This window comes from Streptopelia decaocto (genome assembly GCF_964273445.1).
Source record: "Streptopelia decaocto genome assembly, contig: HAP1_SCAFFOLD_107, whole genome shotgun sequence".
NCBI classification, from domain to species: Eukaryota; Metazoa; Chordata; class Aves; order Columbiformes; family Columbidae; genus Streptopelia; species Streptopelia decaocto.
The window spans coordinates 162514-190166 of NW_028116065.1; the positions used below are offsets into that span (position 1 = coordinate 162514).

Sequence of the window (27653 nt, forward strand, 5' to 3'; positions counted from 1 at the left end):
GAGAGGCAAAGACTTTTCGAGCCTGCACAGTTAAGCCCGGGTTGAGAAACAAAGGTGGAGATTGGCCTGAAACAATGGGAGCGACGGGGGGTGAAGAAGTATAAAGATGGTTCCTGACTGGACGTCATTGAGATCTCCCCACCAGAGGATCCCAAACCACCATGGAGGACCGGCAAGACTCCACGGGACTGGACCCCAGAGGGACGGACACCTTTGGAACTCATCTGCTGGTAAACCAGTCCTCATTCCCCTCTTTTCCTTCTTCTTTCCCTGTTTCTTTTTCCTTTCCTGTTTTCTTACTCTCTCGCTATCGCGTGCTGCTGTACGGGAAAAATAATAAAGTAACACTGTTTGATTGCATTCTAAGCCCTTGGCGTTTCAGATGCCTTAATTTTGTGCCTCGAGAAGAACGTAAATGAACCATCACGAGTCCATCGCTGAGTGGACCCTAACAAGGTCCTTGCAAGCTCTCAATCTCCTTTTGCTCCCCTAGCACACTTCTTCCCCCCTCCATGCAGTTTGGTTTCAGCCTAGGGAGCAGACAAATCCTTGGAAAAAGTAGGCATTCTTTTCATGTCCTATGTCAGCACAGGAAAAGAAGAAAATCCCAAAGTCTCAACGTCTACACCACCCTAAGTGGAAGGCCAACGTGTCCCCACCATCCCCCAGCATGATGTGCCACTAGTTCATACACGACTCAGTGATTTTGGGAGAGGTAGAAGAAAGCATGCACCAAAAATTAGAAAAAAAGTCTGAAAGCTTAAGACGAAACAGCACTTCTAAAGAAGGAGATGATTGGAAGCCGCTCTGACCTGCACTGCTAACGACTTGTCCTGTTGTTTTTTAAAACAAGTTACTCTTTTAGTGAATTTGCCTGTCAGCTAAAGCTTTCATATTAGCTGCATTTTCCTGGAGCACCAGACACATGTTTTGGTAAATATAGCAATGGAATGCAAACTTATTGATAAGCACGGATGGACATCTCGCAAGAGTGGCGACGAGAAACCGGTGACCAAGAAACTGACCAACTGTGTATAACATTCCATTCACATGAATACTTCATATAAAAGTGGGAAATCACGAGGATCTCGTCCCTTTTTTTGCCTTTTCCCTTCTGCTTATGACCGACATTAGGAGGGGACCTTGCAAGTCGTCCCTGCAAACTGAGGCCAGTGACAGACTGAATCCAGCTCCGGTTGGCTGCAGAGTCCAGTCCAGGACATGGGGTGCCGGCTCTGCAGTTGCTGAGACTTTCAAGATTGGTTTTGTATATTTTCAATTATTTTCTCTATTCTTATTAGTAGCATTAGTAAGACTTTGTTCATTTTTCCAGCTCTCTTCTCCCTGTCCTTCTTTCCCTCCCGATCACCTGTGCTGAGTGGGAAAAGTGGAGAGGGAGGGGCACAAGGGGGAAGTGCGTGGGGGAGAGGAGTTTAACATTACATCTGCCAGGGTTTTATTGTCACCCCGCAATCTTAACCCTCGACACAACTAAAGCACAACCAACCTACAAGTTTCTTGCAAGTCTCGTCCCAACGCACACAGAGCATCTCCATTTCTTTTTCATCATTTTAAATGGGCAGATGGATTTTTCCACAAGAATATCCCCAATCTAAGCAAGACTCACTGTTCAGCACACCAGTCCTGCACTGACCTTGCCGCCAATAGGCATCCTGTAGAAGATGTTCCATACTACGATTCCTGCCATGACTTTATCCCTGAGGTAGAAAATGGCACCATCGCCATGCCCTTCTCTTTGCTTTGGAACTTGAGGCACTGGGGGAAAACTTGGAGGAATGTCAATTTCTGATGCTTCTGCTTCAGTCTCTTGAGCGAAGGGACCTTGTCCCTCTAGCAAAGAGATGTCCAAACATCCAGTGCAGAAGAGAAGCAGCAGCTCTTTGCCGGTGATGTTGAGAGCGGACTAAAGAGCAGGGCCCTGGAAGAGACGGAGGTGTTGTTCTTTTCTTTGCATCCAGCAAACGTTTCAATAAGACGAGAACGAAACCATCCTGACATGAAGCACAGCGCTGGCCATTCCCGACTTCCATCACCAAAAGCAAAAGGCAGAACAGCCTGCTTCTTTAAGGCAGCATAGACAAAATAAAGACGCTTGGAACCACAGCAGCTCTTCTGTGCAAAACCTGATCATTTGATTGCTATGGAGGAAATTCAGCCTCCCTGGGAAAAGAAGTTTGAATTTTGGGAAATGAGTTACCCAAGGCCTTCTTGGAGGAACGTTACGTTTGAATCCCATTTGACTATCCAAACCAGCCTTTAAAGCTTGGTGTAGGAAAGAAGCAAACAGATTGATGTCTCCTGGAGCTCTGCAGCGTGATCAGACCAACTCTCTGGGCACTATCCAGCGAGACACGTAAACCTTCACGCACGGACACAGCTCCCGAGCACGACTCCAGCCCTCCCTGATTGCTCCCTTGCACTTTTCAGCATGGCTTTTGCTGTTAATTTAGCAAGAACTCCTCCTGTTGGAAAATTACTGTTGGTAAACTACTGTTAACAAGTCCAATGGCTTAGTAGCCTACATTGGGACCCAGATTGCTCCTAGGAAGGCAGTGTTGATTTCAGAGAGAACATATAATACAGATTCAAGAGAAGTACACATTGCTGTGTCAACACCTTGAACTGGGCACCTGCTGAATTGGAGCTGGGAGGCTTAGAGGAGTCAACGCAGCTGTGATTTGGGGCCCAGCAAGTCCCGTGTGCCAAAAGTCTTCCAAAATCATGCCGAGGAAACAGATGCTTCCCACAAAACAATATGGGCATCTCTAGATGTACATCACTACCTTTCTGGCCACGGCCCCAACTGACTTGTTGCGGCACAGCCCCGCAGCACCAGAACATGTCGCCGGTCACCTCCCGCCTGAGGAGCGCAGGTTGGACAACTGTGGCAAGTTACTTGCTTTGTTCCATGTCAATTTTACTCCTTTGGCTTTTTTGGGAAGTGTGGCTGTTTCACGTCCACTCCATCATGACGTTCCAATTTCCCTGAAAGCACTGGCGTCACCTTATCCCAGAGAAGGACCGCGCTGTGAGCAGGAGGAATACTCCAGTCCAAGCCAGGAAAAGAAGGGCTCTGCTCCGGGGACGTGGCGGTGCTGTGCTTTGTCCTGAGCCCCCGGCCGATCGCAATCAACTGTGCCCTTCCCAGGCAGAAATTCCCCGCAGGGCAACTCGGCAGCTGGAGGCTGGGAAGAGAGATGCTGCTGCTGCCCGGTGCTGACCCAGTCATTGCAATCAGCTCTGGTTCTGTGCAGTGCACGGGGGTGCTGGGGAAGAGGAGGATGCTGCGAAGGCTGCAGCCCGGGGCATGCAGCAGCCACAGACAGCCCTGGCTGGTTTGCAATGCGCCACACAGGGATCAGCAGCTGCTGCGGCTCTTGGCTAACTGGGTTTATACCTGAGCCTCCCTCCATTTTTGGGCCCCAGAAAAACCCAGGGCAGAGTAACTCGCATCTGAGACGAAGCTCTGAGCGGGTGGATTTCTTGTCAAGACCAGCACTGTTTGCGGCGCTTCTCCCCGGTCTCTCAGGCCTGAACATGCTCTCGTGACGCTGGAAGCCTTGTGCATCAGAGCCTTGTGCAGAGATGGATCATGGCTCAGATTTCCAGCAAGGGAGCAAGCAGCCACCTCTTCCTGACTTGGAAGACCCTCAGTGGAGGCGAGGGACCACGTGTGGGTTTGGAGGGTCTCAACGGTATCAGCTCATGTAGGTGCTCCGAAACACCCCCGCAATGGGGAGGTTCCTTGTGAGACGAAGGGGATGCCGTACGGTGCAGGTCAACCAGGCCAAGTCGGCAGTAGATCTCCAATGTTCCAAGTCCTTGACTGGAATTGGAGACAGGCGGGTGGGAAGGGAGCCTGAGGGGGATCCAGCCAAACCGCCGGCTTGCGGCAGCACCAGCCCAGGGCTTCCCGCAACCAATGCCGGGACACCCCGAGACAGAGATTTCCTGCAGCCTTCTTTGTCCCGAGGTGGAGCAGGAACAGATGAGCACAGGGGGAAAACTGTCATTTTTTTAATTGGCTTTAATGATTTCTAAAAACAATCCAAGGCCGAGCAGAGGCTGGCAGCACCATGTCCTCAGGGCAGGTGAATCCCGCGGTCACTGTCCATGCACCCATCCCTGGCGTGGAGGCTGCGCAGGCACCCGCGTGGCGCTGGCAGCCGGGCTCTACTCCTCTTGCTGTCCCGCGGTGCAGCTGCAGCGGAAAGCCCTGCGCAGAGCCCGCAGCGCCCTCCGGAACCGGGAAGGCCGTCGCCGTGGAGCTGGGCCCTGCGCTGGGCAGGCCATGTCTGTGCTGGTCTCTCCTCCATGCTCTGCAGACATTGGAGAAACTGTGTTCTCTTCTTCGTCCTTTGCAGCTGGGACGAGAGGGGCTGTGCTGGCCTGTCCCTCATTGTCTCCTGCCAAACGAGCCTCAGTGGCTTCAAGTCCTGCAGGTGCTGGTGCTGCCACTGGAACATCCACGCATTGGGCCAGGTCCCGCTGTTCCACCGCTTGCTGGCCAGGTCCCTGGATCTCAGCCTCAGCCCTGTGCACGGCCTCACTGATGATGTGCTCCACAATGTCTAACAGGTCCACATCGTCCTCTGCAGGGCTCTGCTGGACAGGTTCCAGGCGCTCTGCCTCTGCTGCCGCCTCCGTGTCTGTGCAGCTGGGCAAGCCAGACCCCTCCTGGGGACCTGCAGGGGTGTCCTGGAGGTGCTCCTGGAACAAGGGGTTGATCCAGATGCTGGGGATGAAGATGTCTCCGCCTTCGCACCCCTCTTTGTTGTTCTCATCCTCCACATCCATGCGCTGGGCCAGGTCCTGCTGTTCCTGCGGTTCCTGGCCAGCTCCCATGATCTCAGCCACAGCCCTGCGCAAGCTCTCCTTGAAGATGCGCTGGGCTGTGTCCCACAGAGCTGCGTCGTAGGCTGTGGGGCCCTGTGGGGCAGGTGCTGGGCACTCTGCCTCTGCTGCTGCCTCGGTGTTGGTGCTGCGAGGCCAGCCAGACCCCTCCTGGGGACCTTCACGGTGGTCCTGGACACGCTCCCGGACCGAGGTGGTGACCGAGGTGCTCTGGATGCTGTGCTGGCCCAGGCTGTGTCTGACCTCCGAGCAGGAGGAGGAGCAGGACACAGGGGATGGAGGTGGCAGTCCCGGCACTGCAGCAGCTGCTTGCGGCCCCGTCCAACCACCGGCCTTTCCCTCCTGCCCTGTCCCGTCCCTCCCCTGTGGCCTGTGGAGCAAGGTGGGCAGCCCGAAGGGCTGGGAGTGGGCGTTCGCCTCCTCGTCGATGGGCATCTTGGGTCTCGTCTACCAAAGAGCTGCAACGGGCACCCAGGGGAGATGCTGCCTCCTGAGAAGCTGCTGCTCCTGAGAAGCTGCTCTCCTGGGAGTGAGCACCCCAGGGCTCTCGCTCCTTAAATACCCCCACGGTCAGAGCGGGGACCCCCGTGTCACAATGGCCTCTGGCTATGACAACCCCATGTCACAATGGCCTCTGGTTATGACGAGGCGCCCACATCACAGAGCCCGGCGGTCGCCACGGAGACACCCACCTGCGGGCCCGGCTGGGACTGGCTGTGCGCGGCGTGGGGCAGCCCCTGCTTGAAGGAGGAGGGAGCAGAGAATGGCGAGGGAAGCTGTCCCCAGCACACAGGACCCCGTCCCCCAGAGCTTTGCTCAGATGCTGCTGCCTGCTCCGCTGCACCTGCAAGAATCCGCATTCAGAGCTTGTTTGCAGGACAAACCAAGGGCCACTCTACAGCCTCACCACACTGACACTTTGTTTTCAACACGATCGTCATGAGTTTTCTTAAGTAGGTATGAGCCTCCTTTCAAGAAGAAGGCTGAAGCCACATCCACAAAACCACACAGTCCGTTTTCAGCAATAGAATCTACCGTTTCCCCCTTTAGTGACAACCAGGGTTCTCCCAGGGTGCGCTTTTACAGTACTTGTGAGCTGTTCACTGACTCACTTGCTAAAGGAGGTGGCCTCATCCACCTCCCAGTTTCATCCTGCCAGCTCTCCAATGCATTGCCTCTGCCACCTTCCTTCTACCGGGCCCAAAGTGCATTCTACTGCCTGGTTAGGGAGATGCACGTGCCACCGGTCCCAAAGCATCACTCTGGGGACCCATCATAGCTGGCCATTTCCTCTCAGCTGCTGCACCAGCCAAACCTTTCTGGAACAGCAAACTCTCAGAATCTGCTCCAGGTCTGTAAGAGTCGGTCCAAAACCAGTATCTGCCTGAACATCGCCATCCAGAACAGACTGACAGTGACTTAGACAGAGGCCTGAGGAGAAGCATTGTGTTGCACAGGGGTCTCCAGCCGGGAAGGCTACTGCTAACAATGGCTGCTGCGTGGAGTTTGCCTGCTGCTTCAGCCAAGCTAGCCCCCACCTCCTAAAAGGGATTGTTAGATGGGTCTCTCTGACCCAGGGACGATCGCTGCCGTCCAGAAGATGGATTCTTACCTGCAGCCTCAGTCACACCTTGTCCCTCACCCGCTCCCTCGAACAAAGGACAACAAAAAAGAGCATGCCCAGAAGCTGGCCAAGGGTCCTGAGGTCACCCAATGGACCAGACAGATAGCCCTGAGTGCAGGCCACGCAGGCGCAGACAAGCGCTGGCAAGAGAGGCAAAGACTTTTCGAGCCTGCACAGTTAAGCCCGGATTGAGAACCAAAGGTGGAGATTGGCCTGAAACAATGGGAGCGAGGGGGGGTGAAGAAGTATAAAGATGGTTCCTGACTGGACGTCATTGAGATCTCCCCACCAGAGGATCCCAAACCACCATGGAGGACCGGCAGGACTCCACGGGACTGGACCCCAGAGGGACGGACACCTTTGGAACTCATCTGCTGGTAAACCAGTGCTCATTCCCCTCTTTTCCTTCTTCTTTCCCTGTTTCTTTTTCCTTTCCTGTTTTCTTACTCTCTCGCTATCGCGTGCCGCTTTACAGGCAAAATAATAAAGTATCACTGTTTGATTGCATTCTAAGCCCTTGGCGTTTCAGATGCCTTAATTTTGTGCCTCGAGAAGAACGTAAATGAACCATCACGAGTCCATCGCTGAGTGGACCCTAACAAGGTCCTTGCAAGCTCTCAATCTCCTTTTGCTCCCCTAGCACACTTCTTCCCCCTCCATGCAGTTTGGTTTCAGCCTAGGGAGCAGACAAATCCTTGGAAAAAGTAGGCATTCTTTTCATGTCCTATGTCAGCACAGGAAAAGAAGAAAATCCCAAAGTCTCAACATCTACACCACCCTAAGTGGAAGGCCAACGTGTCCCCACCATCCCCCAGCATGATGTGCCACTAGTTCATACACGACTCAGTGATTTTGGGAGAGGTAGAAGAAAGCATGCACCAAAAATTAGAAAAAAAGTCTGAAAGCTTAAGACGAAACAGCACTTCTAAAGAAGGAGATGATTGGAAGCCGCTCTGACCTGCACTGCTAACGACTTGTCCTGTTGTTTTTTAAAACAAGTTACTCTTTTAGTGAATTTGCCTGTCAGCTAAAGCTTTCATACTAGCTGCTATTTCCTGGAGCACCAGACACATGTTTTGGTAAATATAGCAATGGAATGCAAACTTATTGATAAGCACGGATGGACATCTCGCAAGAGTGGCGACGAGAAACCGGTGACCAAGAAACTGACCAACTGTGTATAACATTCCATTCACATGAATACTTCATATAAAAGTGGGAAATCACGAGGATCTCGTCCCTTTTTTTGCCTTTTCCCTTCTGCTTATGACCGACATTAGGAGAGGACCTTGCAAGTCGTCCCTGCGAACTGAGGCCAGTGACAGACTGCATCCAGCTCCGGTTGGCTGCAGAGTCCAGTCCAGGACATCGGGTGCCGGCTCTGCAGTTGCTGAGACTTTCAAGATTGGTTTTGTATATTTTCAATTATTTTCTCTATTCTTATTAGTAGCATTAGTAAAACATTGTTCATTTTTCCAACTCTCTTCTCCCTGTCCTTCTTTCCCTCCCGATCGCCTGTGCTGAGTGGGAAAAGTGGAGAGGGAGGGGCACAAGGGGGAAGTGCGTGGGGGAGAGGAGTTTAACATTACATCTGCCAGGGTTTTACTGTCACCCCGCAATCTTAACCCTCGACACAACTAAAGCACAACCAACCTACAAGTTTCTTGCAAGTCTCGTCCCAACGCACACAGAGCATCTCCATCTCTTTTTCATCATTTTAAATGGGCAGATGGATTTTTCCACAAGAATATCCCCAATCTAAGCAAGACTCACTGTTCAGCACACCAGTCCTGCACTGACCTTGCCGCCAATAGGCATCCTGTAGAAGATGTTCCATACTACGATTCCTGCCATGACTTTATCCCTGAGGTAGAAAATGGCACCATCGCCATGCCCTTCTCTTTGCTTTGGAACTTGAGGCACTGGGGGAAAACTTGGAGGAATGTCAATTTCTGATGCTTCTGCTTCAGTCTCTTGAGCGAAGGGACCTTGTCCCTCTAGCAAAGAGATGTCCAAACATCCAGTGCAGAAGAGAAGCAGCAGCTCTTTGCCGGTGATGTTGAGAGCGGACTAAAGAGCAGGGCCCTGGAAGAGACGGAGGTGTTGTTCTTTTCTTTGCATCCAGCAAACGTTTCAATAAGACGAGAACGAAACCATCCTGACATGAAGCACAGCGCTGGCCATTCCCGACTTCCATCGCCAAAAGCAAAAGGCAGAACAGCCTGCTTCTTTAAGGCAGCATAGACAAAATAAAGACGCTTGGAACCACAGCAGCTCTTCTGTGCAAAACCTGATCATTTGATTGCTATGGAGGAAATTCAGCCTCCCTGGGAAAAGAAGTTTGAATTTTGGGAAATGAGTTACCCAAGGCCTTCTTGGAGGAACGTTACGTTTGAATCCCATTGGACTATCCAAACCAGCCTTTAAAGCTTGGTGTAGGAAAGAAGCAAACAGATTGATGTCTCCTGGAGCTCTGCAGCGTGATCAGACCAACTCTCTGGGCACTATCCAGCGAGACACGTAAACCTTCATGCACGGACACAGCTCCCGAGCACGACTCCAGCCCTCCCTGATTGCTCCCTTGCACTTTTCAGCATGGCTTTTGCTGTTAATTTAGCAAGAACTCCTCCTGTTGGAAAATTACTGTTGGTAAACTACTGTCAACAAGTCCAATGGCTTAGTAGCCTACATTGGGACCCAGATTGCTCCTAGGGAGGAAGCGTTGATTTCAGAGAGAACATATAATACAGATTCAAGAGAAGTACACATTGCTGTGTCAACACCTTGAACTGGGCACCTGCTGAATTGGAGCTGGGAGGCTTAGAGGAGTCAACGCAGCTGTGATTTGGGGCCCAGCAAGTCCCGTGTGCCAAAAGTCTTCCAAAATCATGCCGAGGAAACAGATGCTTCCCACAAAACGATATGGGCATCTCTAGATGTACATCACTACCTTTCTGGCCACGGCCCCAACTGACTTGTTGCGGCACAGCCCCGCAGCACCAGAACATGTCGCCGGTCACCTCCCGCCTGAGGAGGGCAGGTTGGACAGCTGTGGCAAGTTACTTGCTTTGTTCCATGTCAATTTTACTCCTTTGGCTTTTTTGGGAAGTGTGGCTGTTTCACGTCCACTCCATCATGACGTTCCAATTTCCCTGAAAGCACTGGCGTCACCTTATCCCAGAGAAGGACCGCGCTGTGAGCAGGAGGAATACTCCAGTCCAAGCCAGGAAAAGAAGGGCTCTGCTCCGGGGACGTGGCGGTGCTGTGCTTTGTCCTGAGCCCCCGGCCGATCGCAATCAACTGTGCCCTTCCCAGGCAGAAATTCCCCGCAGGGCAACTCGGCAGCTGGAGGCTGGGAAGAGAGATGCTGCTGCTGCCCGGTGCTGCCCCAGTCATTGCAATCAGCTCTGGTTCTGTGCAGTGCACGGGGGTGCTGGGGAAGAGGAGGATGCTGCGAAGGCTGCAGCCCGGGGCATGCAGCAGCCACAGACAGCCCTGGCTGGTTTGCAATGCGCCACACAGGGATCAGCAGCTGCTGCGGCTCTTGGCTAACTGGGTTTATACCTGAGCCTCCCTTTATTTTTGGGCCCCAGAAAAACCCAGGGCAGAGTAACTCGCATCTGAGACGAAGCTCTGAGCGGGTGGATTTCTTGTCAAGACCAGCACTGTTTGCGGCGCTTCTCCCCGGTCTCTCAGGCCTGAACGTGCTCTCGTGACGCTGGAAGCCTTGTGCATCAGAGCCTTGTGCAGAGATGGATCATGGCTCAGATTTCCAGCAAGGGAGCGAGCAGCCACCTCTTCCTGACTTGGAAGACCCTCAGTGGAGGCGAGGGACCACGTGTGGGTTTGGAGGGTCTCAACGGTATCAGCTCATGTAGGTGCTCCGAAACACCCCCGCAATGGGGAGGTTCCTTGTGAGACGAAGGGGATGCCGTACGGTGCAGGTCAACCAGGCCAAGTCGGCAGTAGATCTCAAATGTTTCAAGTCCTTGACTGGAATTGGAGACAGGCGGGTGGGAAGGGAGCCTGAGGGGGATCCAGCCAAACCGCCGGCTTGCGGCAGCACCAGCCCAGGGCTTCCCGCAACCAATGCCGGGACACCCCGAGACAGAGATTTCCTGCAGCCTTCTTTGTCCCGAGGTGGAGCAGGAACAGATGAGCACAGGGGGAAAACTGTCATTTTTTTAATTGGCTTTAATGATTTCTAAAAACAATCCAAGGCCGAGCAGAGGCTGGCAGCACCATGTCCTCAGGGCAGGTGAATCCCGCGGTCACTGTCCATGCACCCATCCCTGGCGTGGACGCTGCGCAGGCACCCGCGTGGCGCTGGCAGCCGGGCTCTACTCCTCTTGCTGTCCCGCGGTGCAGCTGCAGCGGAAAGCCCTGCGCAGAGCCCGCAGCGCCCTCCGGAACCGGGAAGGCCGTCGCCGTGGAGCTGGGCCCTGCGCTGGGCAGGCCATGTCTGTGCTGGTCTCTCCTCCATGCTCTGCAGACATTGGAGAAACTGTGTTCTCTTCTTCGTCCTTTGCAGCTGGGACGAGAGGGGCTGTGCTGGCCTGTCCCTCATTGTCTCCTGCCAAACGAGCCTCAGTGGCTTCAAGTCCTGCAGGTGCTGGTGCTGCCACTGGAACATCCACACATTGGGCCAGGTCCCGCTGTTCCACCGCTTGCTGGCCAGGTCCCTGGATCTCAGCCTCAGCCCTGTGCACGGCCTCACTGATGATGTGCTCCACAATGTCTAACAGGTCCACATCGTCCTCTGCAGGGCTCTGCTGGACAGGTTCCAGGCGCTCTGCCTCTGCTGCCGCCTCCGTGTCTGTGCAGCTGGGCAAGCCAGACCCCTCCTGGGGACCTGCAGGGGTGTCCTGGAGGTGCTCCTGGAACAAGGGGTTGATCCAGATGCTGGGGATGAAGATGTCTCCGCCTTCGCACCCCTCTTTGTTGTTCTCATCCTCCACATCCATGCGCTGGGCCAGGTCCTGCTGTTCCTGCGGTTCCTGGCCAGCTCCCATGATCTCAGCCACAGCCCTGCGCAAGCTCTCCTTGAAGATGCGCTGGGCTGTGTCCCACAGAGCTGCGTCGTAGGCTGTGGGGCCCTGTGGGGCAGGTGCTGGGCACTCTGCCTCTGCTGCTGCCTCGGTGTTGGTGCTGCGAGGCCAGCCAGACCCCTCCTGGGGACCTTCACGGTGGTCCTGGACGCGCTCCCGCACCGAGGTGGTGACCGAGGTGCTCTGGATGCTGTGCTGGCCCAGGCTGTGTCTGACCTCCGAGCAGGAGGAGGAGCAGGACACAGGGGATGGAGGTGGCAGTCCCGGCACTGCAGCAGCTGCTTGCAGCCCCGTCCAACCACCGGCCTTTCCCTCCTGCCCTGTCCCGTCCCTCCCCTGTGGCCTGTGGAGCAAGGGGGGAAGCCCCAAGGGCTGGGAGTGGGCGTTCGCCTCCTCGTCGATGGGCATCTTGGGTCTCGTCTACCAAAGAGCTGCAACGGGCACCCAGGGGAGATGCTGCCTCCTGAGAAGCTGCTGCTCCTGAGAAGCTGCTCTCCTGGGAGTGAGCACCCCAGGGCTCTCACTCCTTAAATACCCCCACGGTCAGGGCGGGGACCCCCGTGTCACAATGGCCTCTGGCTATGACAACCCCATGTAACAATGGCCTCTGGCTATGACGAGGTGCCCACATCACAGAGCCCGGCGGTCGCCACGGAGACACTCACCTGCGGGCCCGGCTGGGACTGCCTGTGCGCGGCGTGGGGCAGCCCCTGCTTGAAGGAGGAGGGAGCAGAGAATGGCGAGGGAAGCTGTCCCCAGCACACAGGACCCCGTCCCCCAGAGCTTTGCTCAGATGCTGCTGCCTGCTCCGCTGCACCTGCAAGAATCCGCATTCAGAGCTTGTTTGCAGTACAAACCAAGGGCCACTCTACAGCCTCACCACACTGATACTTTGTTTTCAACACGATCGTTATGAGTTTTCTTAAGTAGGTATGAGCCTCCTTCCAAGAAGAAGGCTGAAGCCACATCCACAAAACCACACAGTCCGTTTTCAGCAATAGAATCTACCGTTTCCCCCTTTAGTGACAACCAGGGTTCTCCCAAGGTGCGCTTTTACAGTACTTGTGAGCTGTTCACTGACTCACTTGCTAAAGGAGGTGGCCTCATCCAACTCCCAGTTTCATCCTGCCAGCTCTCCAATGCATTGCCTCTGCCACCTTCCTTCTACCGGGCCCAAAGTGCATTCTACTGCCTGGTTAGGGAGATGCACGTGCCACCGGTCCCAAAGCATCGCTCTGGGGACCCATCATAGCTGGCCATTTCCTCTCAGCTGCTGCACCAGCCAAACCTTTCTGGAACAGCAAACTCTCAGAATCTGCTCCAGGTCTGTAAGAGTCGGTCCAAAACCAGGATCTGCCTGAACATCGCCATCCAGAACAGACTGACAGTGACTTAGACAGAGGCCTGAGGAGAAGCATTGTGTTGCACAGGGGTCTCTGGCCGGGAAGGCTACTGCTAACAATGGCTGCTGTGTGGAGTTTGCCTGCTGCTTCAGCCAAGCTAGCCCCCAGCTCCTAAAAGGGATTGTTAGATGGGTCTCTCTGACCCAGGGACAATCGCTGCCGTCCAGAAGATGGACTCTTACCTGCAGCCTCAGTCACACCTTGTCCCTCACCCGCTCCCTCGAACAAAGGACAACAAAAAAAGAGCATGCCCAGAAGCTGGCCAAGGGTCCTGAGGTCACCCAATGGACCAGAGAGATAGCCCTGAGTGCAGGCCACGCAGGCGCAGACAAGCGCTGGCAAGAGAGGCAAAGACTTTTCGAGCCTGCACAGTTAAGCCCGGATTGAGAACCAAAGGTGGAGATTGGCCTGAAACAATGGGAGCGAGGGGGGGTGAAGAAGTATAAAGATGGTTCCTGACTGGACGTCATTGAGATCTCCCCACCAGAGGATCCCAAACCACCATGGAGGACCGGCAGGACTCCACGGGACTGGACCCCAGAGGGACGGACACCTTTGGAACTCATCTGCTGGTAAACCAGTCCTCATTCCCCTCTTTTCCTTCTTCTTTCCCTGTTTCTTTTTCCTTTCCTGTTTTCTTACTCTCTCGCTATCGCGTGCCGCTGTACGGGCAAAATAATAAAGTAACACTGTTTGATTGCATTCTAAGCCCTTGGCGTTTCAGATGCCTTAATTTTGTGCCTCGAGAAGAACGTAAATGAACCATCACGAGTCCATCGCTGAGTGGACCCTAACAAGGTCCTTGCAAGCTCTCAATCTCCTTTTGCTCCCCTAGCACACTTCTTCCCCCCTCCATGCAGTTTGGTTTCAGCCTAGGGAGCAGACAAATCCTTGGAAAAAGTAGGCATTCTTTTCATGTCCTATGTCAGCACAGGAAAAGAAGAAAATCCCAAAGTCTCAACATCTACACCACCCTAAGTGGAAGGCCAACGTGTCCCCACCATCCCCCAGCATGATGTGCCACTAGTTCATACACGACTCAGTGATTTTGGGAGAGGTAGAAGAAAGCATGCACCAAAAATTAGAAAAAAAGTCTGAAAGCTTAAGACGAAACAGCACTTCTAAAGAAGGAGATGATTGGAAGCCGCTCTGACCTGCACTGCTAACGACTTGTCCTGTTGTTTTTTAAAACAAGTTACTCTTTTAGTGAATTTGCCTGTCAGCTAAAGCTTTCATACTAGCTGCTATTTCCTGGAGCACCAGACACATGTTTTGGTAAATATAGCAATGGAATGCAAACTTATTGATAAGCACGGATGGACATCTCGCAAGAGTGGCGACGAGAAACCGGTGACCAAGAAACTGACCAACTGTGTATAACATTCCATTCACATGAATACTTCATATAAAAGTGGGAAATCACGAGGATCTCGTCCCTTTTTTTGCCTTTTCCCTTCTGCTTATGACCGACATTAGGAGAGGACCTTGCAAGTCGTCCCTGCGAACTGAGGCCAGTGACAGACTGAATCCAGCTCCGGTTGGCTGCAGAGTCCAGTCCAGGACATCGGGTGCCGGCTCTGCAGTTGCTGAGACTTTCAAGATTGGTTTTGTATATTTTCAATTATTTTCTCTATTCTTATTAGTAGCATTAGTAAAACATTGTTCATTTTTCCACCTCTCTTCTCCCTGTCCTTCTTTCCCTCCCGATCGCCTGTGCTGAGTGGGAAAAGTGGAGAGGGAGGGGCACAAGGGGGAAGTGCGTGGGGGAGAGGAGTTTAACAATACATCTGCCAGGGTTTTATTGTCACCCCGCAATCTTAACCCTCGACACAACTAAAGCACAACCAACCTACAAGTTTCTTGCAAGTCTCGTCCCAACGCACACAGAGCATCTCCATTTCTTTTTCATCATTTTAAATGGGCAGATGGAATTTTCCACAAGAATATCCCCAATCTAAGCAAGACTCACTGTTCAGCACACCAGTCCTGCACTGACCTTGCCGCCAATAGGCATCCTGTAGAAGATGTTCCATACTACGATTCCTGCCATGACTTTATCCCTGAGGTAGAAAATGGCACCATCGCCATGCCCTTCTCTTTGCTTTGGAACTTGAGGCACTGGGGAAAACTTGGAGGAATGTCAATTTCTGATGCTTCTGCTTCAGTCTCTTGATCGAAGGGACCTTGTCCCTCTAGCAAAGAGATGTCCAAACATCCAGTGCAGAAGAGAAGCAGCAGCTCTTTGCCGGTGATGTTGAGAGCGGACTAAAGAGCAGGGCCCTGGAAGAGACGGAGGTGTTGTTCTTTTCTTTGCATCCAGCAAACGTTTCAATAAGACGAGAACGAAACCATCCTGACATGAAGCACAGCGCTGGCCATTCCCGACTTCCATCACCAAAAGCAAAAGGCAGAACAGCCTGCTTCTTTAAGGCAGCATAGACAAAATAAAGACGCTTGGAACCACAGCAGCTCTTCTGTGCAAAACCTGATCATTTGATTGCTATGGAGGAAATTCAGCCTCCCTGGGAAAAGAAGTTTGAATTTTGGGAAATGAGTTACCCAAGGCCTTCTTGGAGGAACGTTACGTTTGAATCCCATTGGACTATCCAAACCAGCCTTTAAAGCTTGGTGTAGGAAAGAAGCAAACAGATTGATGTCTCCTGGAGCTCTGCAGCGTGATCAGACCAACTCTCTGGGCACTATCCAGCGAGACACGTAAACCTTCATGCACGGACACAGCTCCCGAGCACGACTCCAGCCCTCCCTGATTGCTCCCTTGCACTTTTCAGCATGGCTTTTGCTGTTAATTTAGCAAGAACTCCTCCTGTTGGCAAATTACTGTTGGTAAACTACTGTCAACAAGTCCAATGGCTTAGTAGCCTACATTGGGACCCAGATTGCTCCTAGGGAGGAAGTGTTGATTTCAGAGAGAACATATAATACAGATTCAAGAGAAGAACACATTGCTGTGTCAACACCTTGAACTGGGCACCTGCTGAATTGGAGCTGGGAGGCTTAGAGGAGTCAACGCAGCTGTGATTTGGGGCCCAGCAAGTCCCGTGTGCCAAAAGTCTTCCAAAATCATGCCGAGGAAACAGATGCTTCCCACAAAACGATATGGGCATCTCTAGATGTACATCACTACCTTTCTGGCCACGGCCCCAACTGACTTGTTGCGGCACAGCCCCGCAGCACCAGAACATGTCGCCGGTCACCTCCCGCCTGAGGAGCGCAGGTTGGACAGCTGTGGCAAGTTACTTGCTTTGTTCCATGTCAATTTTACTCCTTTGGCTTTTTTGGGAAGTGTGGCTGTTTCACATCCACTCCATCATGACGTTCCAATTTCCCTGAAAGCACTGGCGTCACCTTATCCCAGAGAAGGACCGCGCTGTGAGCAGGAGGAATACTCCAGTCCAAGCCAGGAAAAGAAGGGCTCTGCTCCGGGGACGTGGCGGTGCTGTGCTTTGTCCTGAGCCCCCGGCCGATCGCAATCAACTGTGCCCTTCCCAGGCAGAAATTCCCCGCAGGGCAACTCGGCAGCTGGAGGCTGGGAAGAGAGATGCTGCTGCTGCCCGGTGCTGACCCAGTCATTGCAATCAGCTCTGGTTCTGTGCAGTGCACGGGGGTGCTGGGGAAGAGGAGGATGCTGCGAAGGCTGCAGCCCGGGGCATGCAGCAGCCACAGACAGCCCTGGCTGGTTTGCAATGCGCCACACAGGGATCAGCAGCTGCTGCGGCTCTTGGCTAACTGGGTTTATACCTGAGCCTCCCTCCATTTTTGGGCCCCAGAAAAACCCAGGGCAGAGTAACTCGCATCTGAGACGAAGCTCTGAGCGGGTGGATTTCTTGTCAAGACCAGCACTGTTTGCGGCGCTTCTCCCCGGTCTCTCAGGCCTGAACATGCTCTCGTGACGCTGGAAGCCTTGTGCATCAGAGCCTTGTGCAGAGATGGATCATGGCTCAGATTTCCAGCAAGGGAGCGAGCAGCCACCTCTTCCTGACTTGGAAGACCCTCAGTGGAGGCGAGGGACCACGTGTGGGTTTGGAGGGTCTCAACGGTATCAGCTCATGTAGGTGCTCCGAAACACCCCCGCAATGGGGAGGTTCCTTGTGAGACGAAGGGGATGCCGTACGGTGCAGGTCAACCAGGCCAAGTCGGCAGTAGATCTCAAATGTTTCAAGTCCTTGACTGGAATTGGAGGCAGGCGGGTGGGAAGGGAGCCTGAGGGGGATCCAGCCAAACCGCCGGCTTGCGGCAGCACCAGCCCAGGGCTTCCCGCAACCAATGCCGGGACACCCCGAGGACAGAGATTTCCTGCAGCCTTCTTTGTCCCGAGGTGGAGCAGGAACAGATGAGCACAGGGGGAAAACTGTCATTTTTTTAATTGGCTTTAATGATTTCTAAAAACAATCCAAGGCCGAGCAGAGGCTGGCAGCACCATGTCCTCAGGGCAGGTGAATCCCGCGGTCACTGTCCATGCACCCATCCCTGGCGTGGACGCTGCGCAGGCACCCGCGTGGCGCTGGCAGCCGGGCTCTACTCCTCTTGCTGTCCCGCGGTGCAGCTGCAGCGGAAAGCCCTGCGCAGAGCCCGCAGCGCCCTCCGGAACCGGGAAGGCCGTCGCCGTGGAGCTGGGCCCTGCGCTGGGCAGGCCATGTCTGTGCTGGTCCAGTTCTTCTGTGAAATTGCCCAGATCCTTAAGCTCTCCTGCCCAGACACCTACCTCAGGGAATTTAGACTTCTCGTGTTTAGTACTTTTGTCTATTTGGGGTGTTTTGTGTTCATTGTGGTGTCCTATGTGCAGATCTTCAGCGCCGTGCTGAGGATCCCCTCTGAGCAGGAACGGCACAAAGCCTTTTCCATGTGTCTCCCTCACCTGACTCTGGTCTCCCTGTTCTTGATCTCTCTCATATTTTCCCACCTGAAGCCCTCCTCCGTCTCCTCCCCATCCCTGGATCTGGTGGTGTCTGTTCTATACTCAGTGGTGCCTCCAGCAGTGAACCCCCTCATCTACCGCATGAGAAACAAGAAGCTCCAGGATGCAGTGTGGAGACTGGTGACTGGATGCCTGCCAGAAGCTACAAAGTGTCCGTGTTCTTCAACATATGACACATAACATAACTCATCTCACTGTCTCCATGTCACCAAACCTGTCAGAGTTCAGGGAGCATCTGGAGGATGCTCTTAGTCATGTGGTTTAGGTCATCCTGCAAAGAGCAGGGAGTTGGACTTAATGATCCATAAGGATCCCTTTCAGCTGGGGATGTTCTATGACTGTGACCTGAAAACTTGCTGAGGGTCTACTGAGTCTCACTGTGTATATAATTTAATAAGATATTAAACAGTATTCGTCCTAGAATGGACAATTAACGGAAACTGCTCATTCCTGGTTTTCACTTGGACACGAGCTATTGACTGTTACACTTTTCACACAGCTATCCAGTCAATTCCTTATCCATGTATCCATCTGTCCTGGTTTTATTAAAAAAACAAGTTTCTCTTTCAGTGAATTTTGCCTGTCAGCTAAAGCTTCATATTAACTGTATTTTCCTGGAGAACCAGACACATGTTTTGGTAAACATAGCAATGGAATGCAAACTTATTGATAAGCATGGATGGACATCTCGTGAGAGGGGCAATGAGAAACAGTTGACCAAGAAACTGACCAACTGTGTATAACATTCCATTCACATGAATACTTCATATAAAAGTGGGAGGTCACGAGGATCTTGTCCTTTTTTCCTTATGACCAACATTAGGAGAGGACCTTGCTAGTTGTCCCTGTGAACTGAGGCCTAGTGACAGACTGAATCCAGCTCCGGTTGGCTGCAGAGTCCAGTCCAGGACTTCGGGTGCTGTCTCTGCAGTTGCTGAGACTTTCAAGATTGGTTTTGTATATTTCGTATTGTTTTCTCTATTCTTATTAGTAGCATTAGTAAAACATGTTTAATTTTTCCAACTCTCTTCTCTCTGTCCTTCTTTCCCTCCCAATCGCCTGTCCTGAGTGGGAAGGGGGGAGAGGGAGGGGCAAAAGGGGGAAGTGGGGGGGAGAGGAGGTTAACAATACATCTGCCAGGGTTTTATCCCACAATCTAAACCCTCAACACCATCACATCAATATCTCAGCAATTTTTCGGTGGGGGCTCCATGGAAAGTCTTATAATAGCCCGGATAGATGACATTCATAGTTCTTCCCTTGTCTACTGATGCAGCCACTCCTTCAGAGGAGTCCATTACCTTAGTCAGGCACGATTTACCCTTGGTTCAGCCTTGTGACCTGTCTCTAATCACCTCTGTGTGTTCCATACGTTTCAACAGAGCTTCCAGGAGGATCTGCTCCTTGACCTTTCCAGGCACAGAAGAGAGGCTGAGTGGGTGGTAGCTCCCAGGGTCCTCTTTTTTACATCTTGGGGTTTGGTTGGTTGGTTTGTTGTTGTTTTTTTGGTGGTGGTGGTGTGGGGTTTTTTTGTTTGTTTTTGTTTTCTTTTAGATGGGCGTGATTTATCTTTTTCCATTCACTGGGGACATCCTGTGATCCAGAAACACCTTGATAATAACACCATCAATGGGATGAATAAAAGACAAGAGAAAGAACAACCAGCAGAGTTCAAGAGCAGAGACACATGAGTACAGACCCTGGTGGGACATGCTTCATAGTCCTGGTTGGGCTGTATCTACCAGATGAGGGTGTGAGAGCCCTTGTCTCAGCACAGTGCTGTTGATCAGTCACTGACTCAGAGAAAGTGGGTCTGTCCGAGATGCCCTGGGTGGTCTGTCCCACACCTGCTCTGAGTGGGGATGGCTTTCCTATAGGTGCTGTGCTATCCCTGACAGACAAATGCAGTTGGGCTGGAGAGCCCTGTACACACCTCAGGTAGCAGCACAGGCCTGGACTTGGCCATGACATTGAGCAGCTGCCCTGAATTAGGTTGGGTAACGGAGGGATGTCCCTGAGACAAATGCCATTCTTCTCAGTGGAAGCCTAGTAAATACAGGTGGTGGAGAAGAGAAGGAGAAAGGCTGAGCTCTTCCTATGGCAATGGCTACATTGGGTCAGCTGTATATGGGTTTTAAACAAGAACATATTAAGGAGGGACAGGTTTCTTTGTCCCAAACATGATCAACTGCTGTCCTTTCATTTGGCCAAAGGAATTCCCCACTGGTCTCAAAAATGCTGCTCCCAGAAACTGCCCTGTTTCAGCATTGCTCCATTGGACCTTGAATCTGCCTGCATGTATCTTGGACCACCACTGACACCCCAGATGTCACTGGTTGTTTGGGTCTGAGCAACTCAGCTGTCTGAACAACAGCTGAGACAAGCAGCTCCCAGGCAGAAGGTGCCTATTTTGTACCCATCTGAACTGAGGCAAGAGGAATCCGCCTCCTGTGGGTTTGTGGCAGCCATAGGTGAGAGCTGAGTCCACTGCCAACCCCAGGACTACAAACCCAGGATGAGTTGCCCCAGTTGACTCAGATGAATCCATTCCCTCAGCAAGGGTAAAGCCGATCCCTGCCTGTCCCCACCTGGGTGTCCTGTCTAATGCTGAGAAAAGGAAAGGTGATTCTTATGTCCAACTCTTTTCTTATTTGGAGAAACAAGGCCAAGTGCCAGGTCCTGCACTTTGGCCACAACACCCTCCTGCAGTGCTACAGGCTGGGCACAGAGTGGCTGGAGAGCAGTCAGGCAGAAAGGGACCTGGGGGGAATAATGGATAGGAAGCTCAACACGAGCCATCAGTGTGCCCAGGTGGCCAAGAAGGCCAATGGTATCCTGTCCTGTATCAAAAATAGCGTGGTCAGCAGGACAAGGGAAGTGATCCTTCTCCTGTACTCTGCATTGGTGAGGCCACACCTGGAGTATTGTGTTCAGTTCTGGGCCCCTGAGGTCAGGAAAGACATTGAAGTGCTGGAGCGGGTCCAGAGAAGAGCAACATGACTGGTGAAGGGACTTGAACATAAGACCTATGGGGAGAGGCTGAGGGAGCTGGGGTTGTTTAGTCTGGAGAAGAGGAGGCTTAGAGGTGACCTCATCACTCTCTAGAACTCCCTGAAGGGCAGTTCTAGCCAGGTGGGGATTGGTCTCTTCTCCCAGGCAGTCAGCAATAGGACAAGGGGGCTTGGGCTTCAACCCTGCCAGGGGAAATTTAGGCTGGAGATTAGAAAGCAATTCTTTGCAGAGAGAGTGGTCAGGCATTGGAATGGCTGCCCAGGGAGGTGCTGGACTTGCCGTCTCTGGAGGTTTTTAAACTGAGATTGGACATGGCACTTAGTGCCAGGATCTAGTAAACAGACTGGAGTTGGACCAAGGGTTGGACTTGATGATCTCTGAGGTCTGTTCCAACCCAGTCGATTCTGTGATTCTGTGAAATGTCTCTCCTGGAAATGAGTGTTTCTCCCAAGCTGACGGACAGAACATCAGTGGTGACTTGAGCCTGTTTCACAGCAGGTGCCCCAGGGACATCTGGAGGGAGCCCAGAGGATACAGAGAAAATGCTGCCTTGGGCTGCTTCTGTGCTGCTGAGCTGGGCTGGGCTCCTGGGACACAGGAAGCTCATGGCAAGGGGCAGCTCTGCAGAGAGACAGCTCTGCCCAGGAGCAGCTCCTCTGCACACGCAGCAGGGCTGAGGGCTCTGCCTGCAGCACCGAGGGCACAGGAGACAGGCACAGAGAGGTTAAAGACAACATGGGGTGGGAGGATGCTGAGAGATTACTGAGGGAGAAAGTTTCACAGCCGTCTACATGGTAAGTCTCTGGGTGCAGGGCAATGCAGCTGCAGTTCCTGGAGGGATCCCCTAGAAGTGATTCATCTGACAGCTTACGAGATCTTTCAGGAGGACTCTCTTCATTTCTCTAATGTCGAGGAGGACATGCTCCAGAGCAGGGCTTGCCTGCTGCACCATCAAAGGGACAGGGCATGACAGCTGCCTTCTGCCTGGGCATGGTTGCAGGTGTGTAAAGCCAGGAATGTAGCCAGGGGTGCCCAGGATGGGGTTCAGGTGTCCCTGCACCCCAGGGCTGTGTGCCGGGGCAGGGACTCTGCTGCCTGCCAGGGACAGCACTGAGCCTGCCTGGGAGATCCCCACAGTGATGTGGGGAGAAGCTGTGGGTGGAAGAAATGACCCCAGGCAGGGCAGGGTAGGATCTAAAGGGTACTGAGTGGGACAGGTTTGCTCCCAGCTCCAGGTTATCCTTGAGCATTTCCAAGGGAACTTTCAACAATAATATGAAGGAAATGTTTTCCTGAAACGTGCAGAGACTTTGCTTTGAGTTTCTCACTCTTGATTGGCTGGGTGGGCAGTGGCAGCTTGTCACGGAATCACAGAATTGTTGGGCTTGGAACAGACCACTGGAGATCATCTAGTCCAAGCCCCTGCTAAATCAGTCCTGACCCTGCACTCACAGAGCTGCCCCTGGGCAGTTCCCTGCTGCCAGGAGGGATCTGCAGAACATAACTGAGCACAGAGCGGGTGGGATGAGGTCTGTGAGCACAGACAGGGAGGTGACAAGGGCACAGAGAGGGAGGTGACCTGGGCACAGGAAAGCAGCTCAAGGGACAGCTGCAGGCAGCAGAGACATAGGCAGAGAGGCAGAAGGAGCTGCTCCCAGAAATGCCAAGGGAGTGGGGATCTGGGCACCTCCCTAACATGTCCTGCAGTGCAGATGCTTTCCCAGAGCAACCCCCTGGTTCCTCCCGCCCAGCACTACCTTTGATCCCAGGGCTGTGGGGCTTCAGGCTGAGCCTTCTCCACAGCCCAGCTCCCAGTGAGGAGAAACCCCCAAGTGCCTGTCCGTCTGTCCATGTCCTTCCTCCCTTGGCCGGACTATTGGCGCCTTTATCTGTGTTTCATGTCTTGTTCTGGTTGCCTTTGGCCCCACATTACCTGGGGTTCTGGGCATGTCGATGTGTGGGGCTGGCAATGAGCTGAGCTGAGCCTCAGGACACCCCATCTTTAGGAACTTTGACTTTTTCCCTGGGGGCTTTACTGGGCTGCAGGCTGCCCCCCACCAGGGCACAGATCTCCCATGGATACTCTCTGCCCAGAGAGGAGCCCCATGGAGAAGACACTTCAGCACTAGGCCATGGCAATGTGGCTCATTGTCTGTATGATGCAATGAGCCCTGTGTGTCCTTGGCCGGGAGGGCAGAGCTGAGATCCTGTTCATGTACAATGAGAGCGGTCAGTGGTTTGCAGATCAGCCCTTAGAAAACCGTATTGCTCTGCTCTCAGCAGTGTCCAGTTTCTACTCAGAGGAACATCTGGGGCTGATCGTCCTCCAGCTCAAAGAGGTGCCGGCACAGGGCAGCTGAGACCAGGACTGATGGACAGACCAGCTGTCCCCACTCTGCACTAAGGGACAGTCTCTTTGTCTGTCAGCACCCACAAGATTTCACTTGCAGTGAAAGCATCGTTAAGGCATTTTTGCCTTAGCAAACAAACAAACAAAACCTCCTCAGCTGTGGTGGGGCAGTTAGTATAAAATAAACAAAACAAGATCTCTACAGCTCTGCTCTGCCATTAAGTGAAATGGGAGAGACGATGCTCAAATGGACTTTGATATCATGAGTTGATATAATCTGAGACCACCCCATTTCTCTATTTTCCTGTTGCTGTAGGGCAGGACTGAATTCAGTATAGTCCACAACAAAGATGCCTCTTCTCAATGACGCAGTCAGCCAGCATCAACCACAGCTCGTGAAAGGGACCTGAACAGGGTAAGTCAGTCTAGGGGATTTCCATGAGAACTGGAACACATTTTGCTCAGAGAACTTTGCCCTAATTTCTCACTGCCTTTTCCTTATTGGACAGGTCCCCATGCCCACAGGCAGCAAATGTCCAACAGCAGCTCCATCACCCAGTTCCTCCTCCTGGCATTCACAGACACACGGGAGCTGCAGCTCTTGCACTTCTGGCTCTTCCTGGGCATCTACCTGGCTGCCCTCCTGGGCAACGGCCTCATCATCACCACCATAGCCTGGGACCAGCACCTCCACACCCCCATGTACTTCTTCCTCCTCAACCTCTCTGTCATTGACCTGGGCTCCATCTCCACCACTGTCCCCAAGTCCATGGCCAATTCCCTCTGGCAGACCAGGGCCATCTCCTATGCAGGATGTGCTGCACAGCTCTTTCTCTTTGTCTTTTGCCTTTCAGCAGAGTTTTTTCTTCTCACAGTCATGGCCTATGACCGCTACGTTGCCATCTGCAAACCCCTGCACTACGGGACCCTCCTGGGCAGCAGAGCTTGTGTCCACATGGCAGCAGCCGCCTGGGGCACTGGGTTCCTCTATTCTCTGCTGCACACGGCCAATACATTTTCACTACCACTTTGCCAAGGTAATACTGTTGAACAGTTCTTCTGTGAAGTTTCCCAGATCCTTAAGCTCTCCTGCTCAGATGCCTACCTCAGGGAATTTAAACTTCTTGTTTTCAGTACTTTTGTCTTTTTAGGATGTTTTGTGTTCATTGTACTGTCCTATGTGCAGATCTTCAGGGCCGTGCTGAGGATCCCCTCTGAGCAGGGACGGCACAAAGCCTTTTCCACCTGCCTCCCTCACCTGGCCGTGGTCTCCCTTTTTGTCAGCACTGGCACATTTGCTTTCCTGAAGTCCCCTTCCATCTCTTTGCCATCCCTGGATCTAGTGGTGGCAGTTCTGTACTCATTGGTGCCTCCAACATTGAACCCCCTCATCTACAGCATGAGAAACCAGGAGCTCCAGAATGCAGTGTGGAAACTGATGCCTGGATGACTTCCAGAACCTCTAGACTGTCCATCTGTTTCAACATATGACTCATAATGTAACTCATTACAGGTCCATCCTTTCTCATTAGTTTGTTATTGTTGTCAGTTTTATGTTTGTGTTGTCTTTTGTTCTGCCTTTTTTTTTTTTTTTAACTTTAATAATGTTATCCACAAAGGAATGTGGACAGCCCATTTCAACTTCATTATCTACTTCGCTAGTGTGACCCTGCGACTATGTGAACATGGGGCTCTACTCTATTTTTAGTTAAAAGAAAAAATAAATGTACCTGCAATGATTTGTTTTTCTGACTGATACCCAAGTATCTACAAAAGAACCAAAACTCCTTCCTCGCAAGTTCCCTACCAAGTGCAAGGGGAGAAGAGGGACCTAAAACCTTCCATGGTGAAAATGCAATGGGGCAGTCCTGGAGGTGCCCTCCTACCAGGAATGGGGAATATTCCCATCCCTTAGAAAATCCTTCTCTCCCTCATGGCCTGCATGGTGTTTTTGTTTGGGAAAACCCTCATTATTGTGCAGGTCCTGGCAAACCAGCATTTGCACATCCCCATGGACTTCTTCTTGGGACATTTGTTCTCCCTGGAGACCTCCTGCATATCAACTCCCCTATCCCAGCTGATGGGCAGCTTTGTGGCTGGGGACAGCACCATCCCTGCTCATCATTGTATTAGTGCTGTTTCCTGCACCTTGTCCTTGTACAGAGCGCTCACTACTGGTGACAACATCCTGTGATCAGTACTGGGCTGTGTGTCATCCCCTGTACAAGACTCATGACCTGGGACATCTGTCTCCAGTGGCAGACACACTAGGGGCTCCTCTGTCATCTACAGGAATCGTTTCAGTCGTGTCCTGTGTACAGTTCTGTGGCCCCAGCAGAGCTGACCACTTCTGTGATTTACCACATTGCTGGAGCTCTCATGCAGTGACACCGTGACACTCAGGCTCTCTCCATTCCCATTCTCCTCTTCCTGTTCACATGGTTGTTCTCTGTGGGTATCAGATCTCCATGGGTAGGCAGAAGACATTCTCCATCTGTTCCTTTCTCCTCACCAATGCTGCTGTTTTCTACAACAGCCTCATCCTTGTCTCTGTGATGCCCAGAACAACCCTTTTGAATAGTTTAACAAAGCCCATCCTCATGCTCCTTTTCAATCCCCCCATGTACAGCCTGAGGACCAGAAAGTTTGCAGAGAGGGAGACACTTGAAAAATGCTCAGGAAAGCTGTGAGTGGCACAGAGGCCCCATTGGAGTCAAGGGCACACAGGAAGAATTCACTTCTGATTCTCTTCCAAACAGTGCCTGATGAGCTAGACAGGTGTTTACTGTGCCCCTGGCACTCCCTTGGAACTGTGAGATACGGAGAAAACTTTTGGTGTAGGAAGGGACAGAGAGGTGCTATTAGAGCTGACTGCAGTCATTGTGAGATCTCTCTCAAACATCTTGGAAAAATCCAGAGAGAGCAGGGAGATTCCAAGATCCTCAGAAAAGGGAAATAACAAACCCAGCTTCCAGAAGGACAAGAAAGAAGACTGGGACTATTACATGTAGATCAGCTTCACCTCAGTCCCTGGGGAGGTGATGAGGCAAATGCTCTTGCAACCATCTCCAGGCCATTGAAGGACAAGAAAGGGATGGCTGAGGCCATTGAAGGACAAGAAAGGGACGGCTGAAACTGCGTGAGAGGAGAAAGAAGGGCATGTTGTGTACCTGGACTTTTGCCAGTCCTTGAATGTGGTATCCCAAAGTCTTAGAGCAGGTTTCTGATGTCTGAACTGAAGATCTGCATGATGCGATGGAAGGGAAGTTGGCTGGCTGATCAGGAACAAATGCCATCAGCGGTACTGATGGAGCCAGATACTATCAGCATCCCTCAGTGACCACAAAAATTACAAAAAAATGGCTTAAGAGCCTAACAATGCTGGAAATGAAGACTTTTTAAGCTATTTCATAGAGATTTTTGTTTGTTTCTTTGTTTTTTCTGCATAGGTTTGTATAAAATTTACATTTTAGGCTTGATTCAGTTGTCCACACAGAGGTCTCCACTGTCTCCAAGATACTCTGGGTAACTGAGGCACCCAGGAGGGAAAGATAAGCCAGGATCCCTTCTGGTTCATGCGCTGGTTTGCAGGCACGGTACCTCTGGGGTGGTGCAGGGCTTGACCTTCCTCCAGTGCTGCTGGGTGGGCTGTGAAGAGGCCTCTCCAGCACAGAAGTACAATGAGTCCCTTTGGGTGCTGGCTGAGAGGTCACTTCTGACTGGTCAGCACAGGGGACAGAGACACTCTGAGGTCATGAAGGTCATCAGAAAGCTTCCCCCAACAAGATGACACATGTAGGGAGGTCAGGAGGAACCTGTGCAAGAGAGATGGGAGATTTGGGGGAAGGGAGAGAGACTTCACCAAAAGAGATAAAAAAAAAGGTAAAATGGGTTTTGGTGATGTTCTTGTGAAAACACAGACTGTGAAAACATTTCTGTTTAGCCCCTTGTCATGGTTTAGCCCGAGCTAGCAATCACAACCACGATAGCTGCTCGCTCGCCCCCACCCCCCAGCCCCAAACTGGGGAGAGAATCAAAAGCGAAGGGAGAAACACCTGGACTGAGATAAACACAGTTTAATAAAATAACAAAATAATATTAATATACCACCACGGCTAATAACACATATAAAATGGAAAATGGAATATAAAATAAGATACTCAATGCAATTCCTCACAAACTCTGCCTGCACCAAGCAGCCGGTCCAAGAAAGAGAGAGAGCAGCCTGGTTGTGAACACCTGATCCCAGGGGAAGAGGGAAAAGTGCACAAAGGCCCAGAGGTCATTGCAAAATGGTAAAATGGCAAAAGGTCAAACCAAAACAAACTCCCAAATGGAACTCCACCGAAACACAGTAGAACTGAAACAGGTCTCGATCTCTGTATCCAGAAAACCCTGCCCTCCT

At 52.1% G+C, this 27653-nt stretch overlaps 2 protein-coding genes across 2 annotated transcripts in view; both read left to right on the plus strand.

Annotated features, from left to right (window-relative positions):
- LOC309452413 (olfactory receptor 14A16-like) overlaps positions 1-27653 on the plus strand; it is a gene marked incomplete at both ends in the record, with an annotated part of 95832 nt that overhangs the window by 42142 nt on the left and 26037 nt on the right. The gene's annotated exons all lie outside the window — the stretch shown is intronic.
- Positions 23781-24770, plus strand: LOC309452401 (olfactory receptor 14J1-like; the record flags this gene model as incomplete). The annotated part of the gene is made up of 1 exon (XM_082077033.1): positions 23781-24770. One exon carries the CDS (start codon positions 23781-23783, stop codon positions 24696-24698), a length of 918 nt encoding a protein of 305 aa, XP_081933159.1. The 3' UTR covers positions 24699-24770.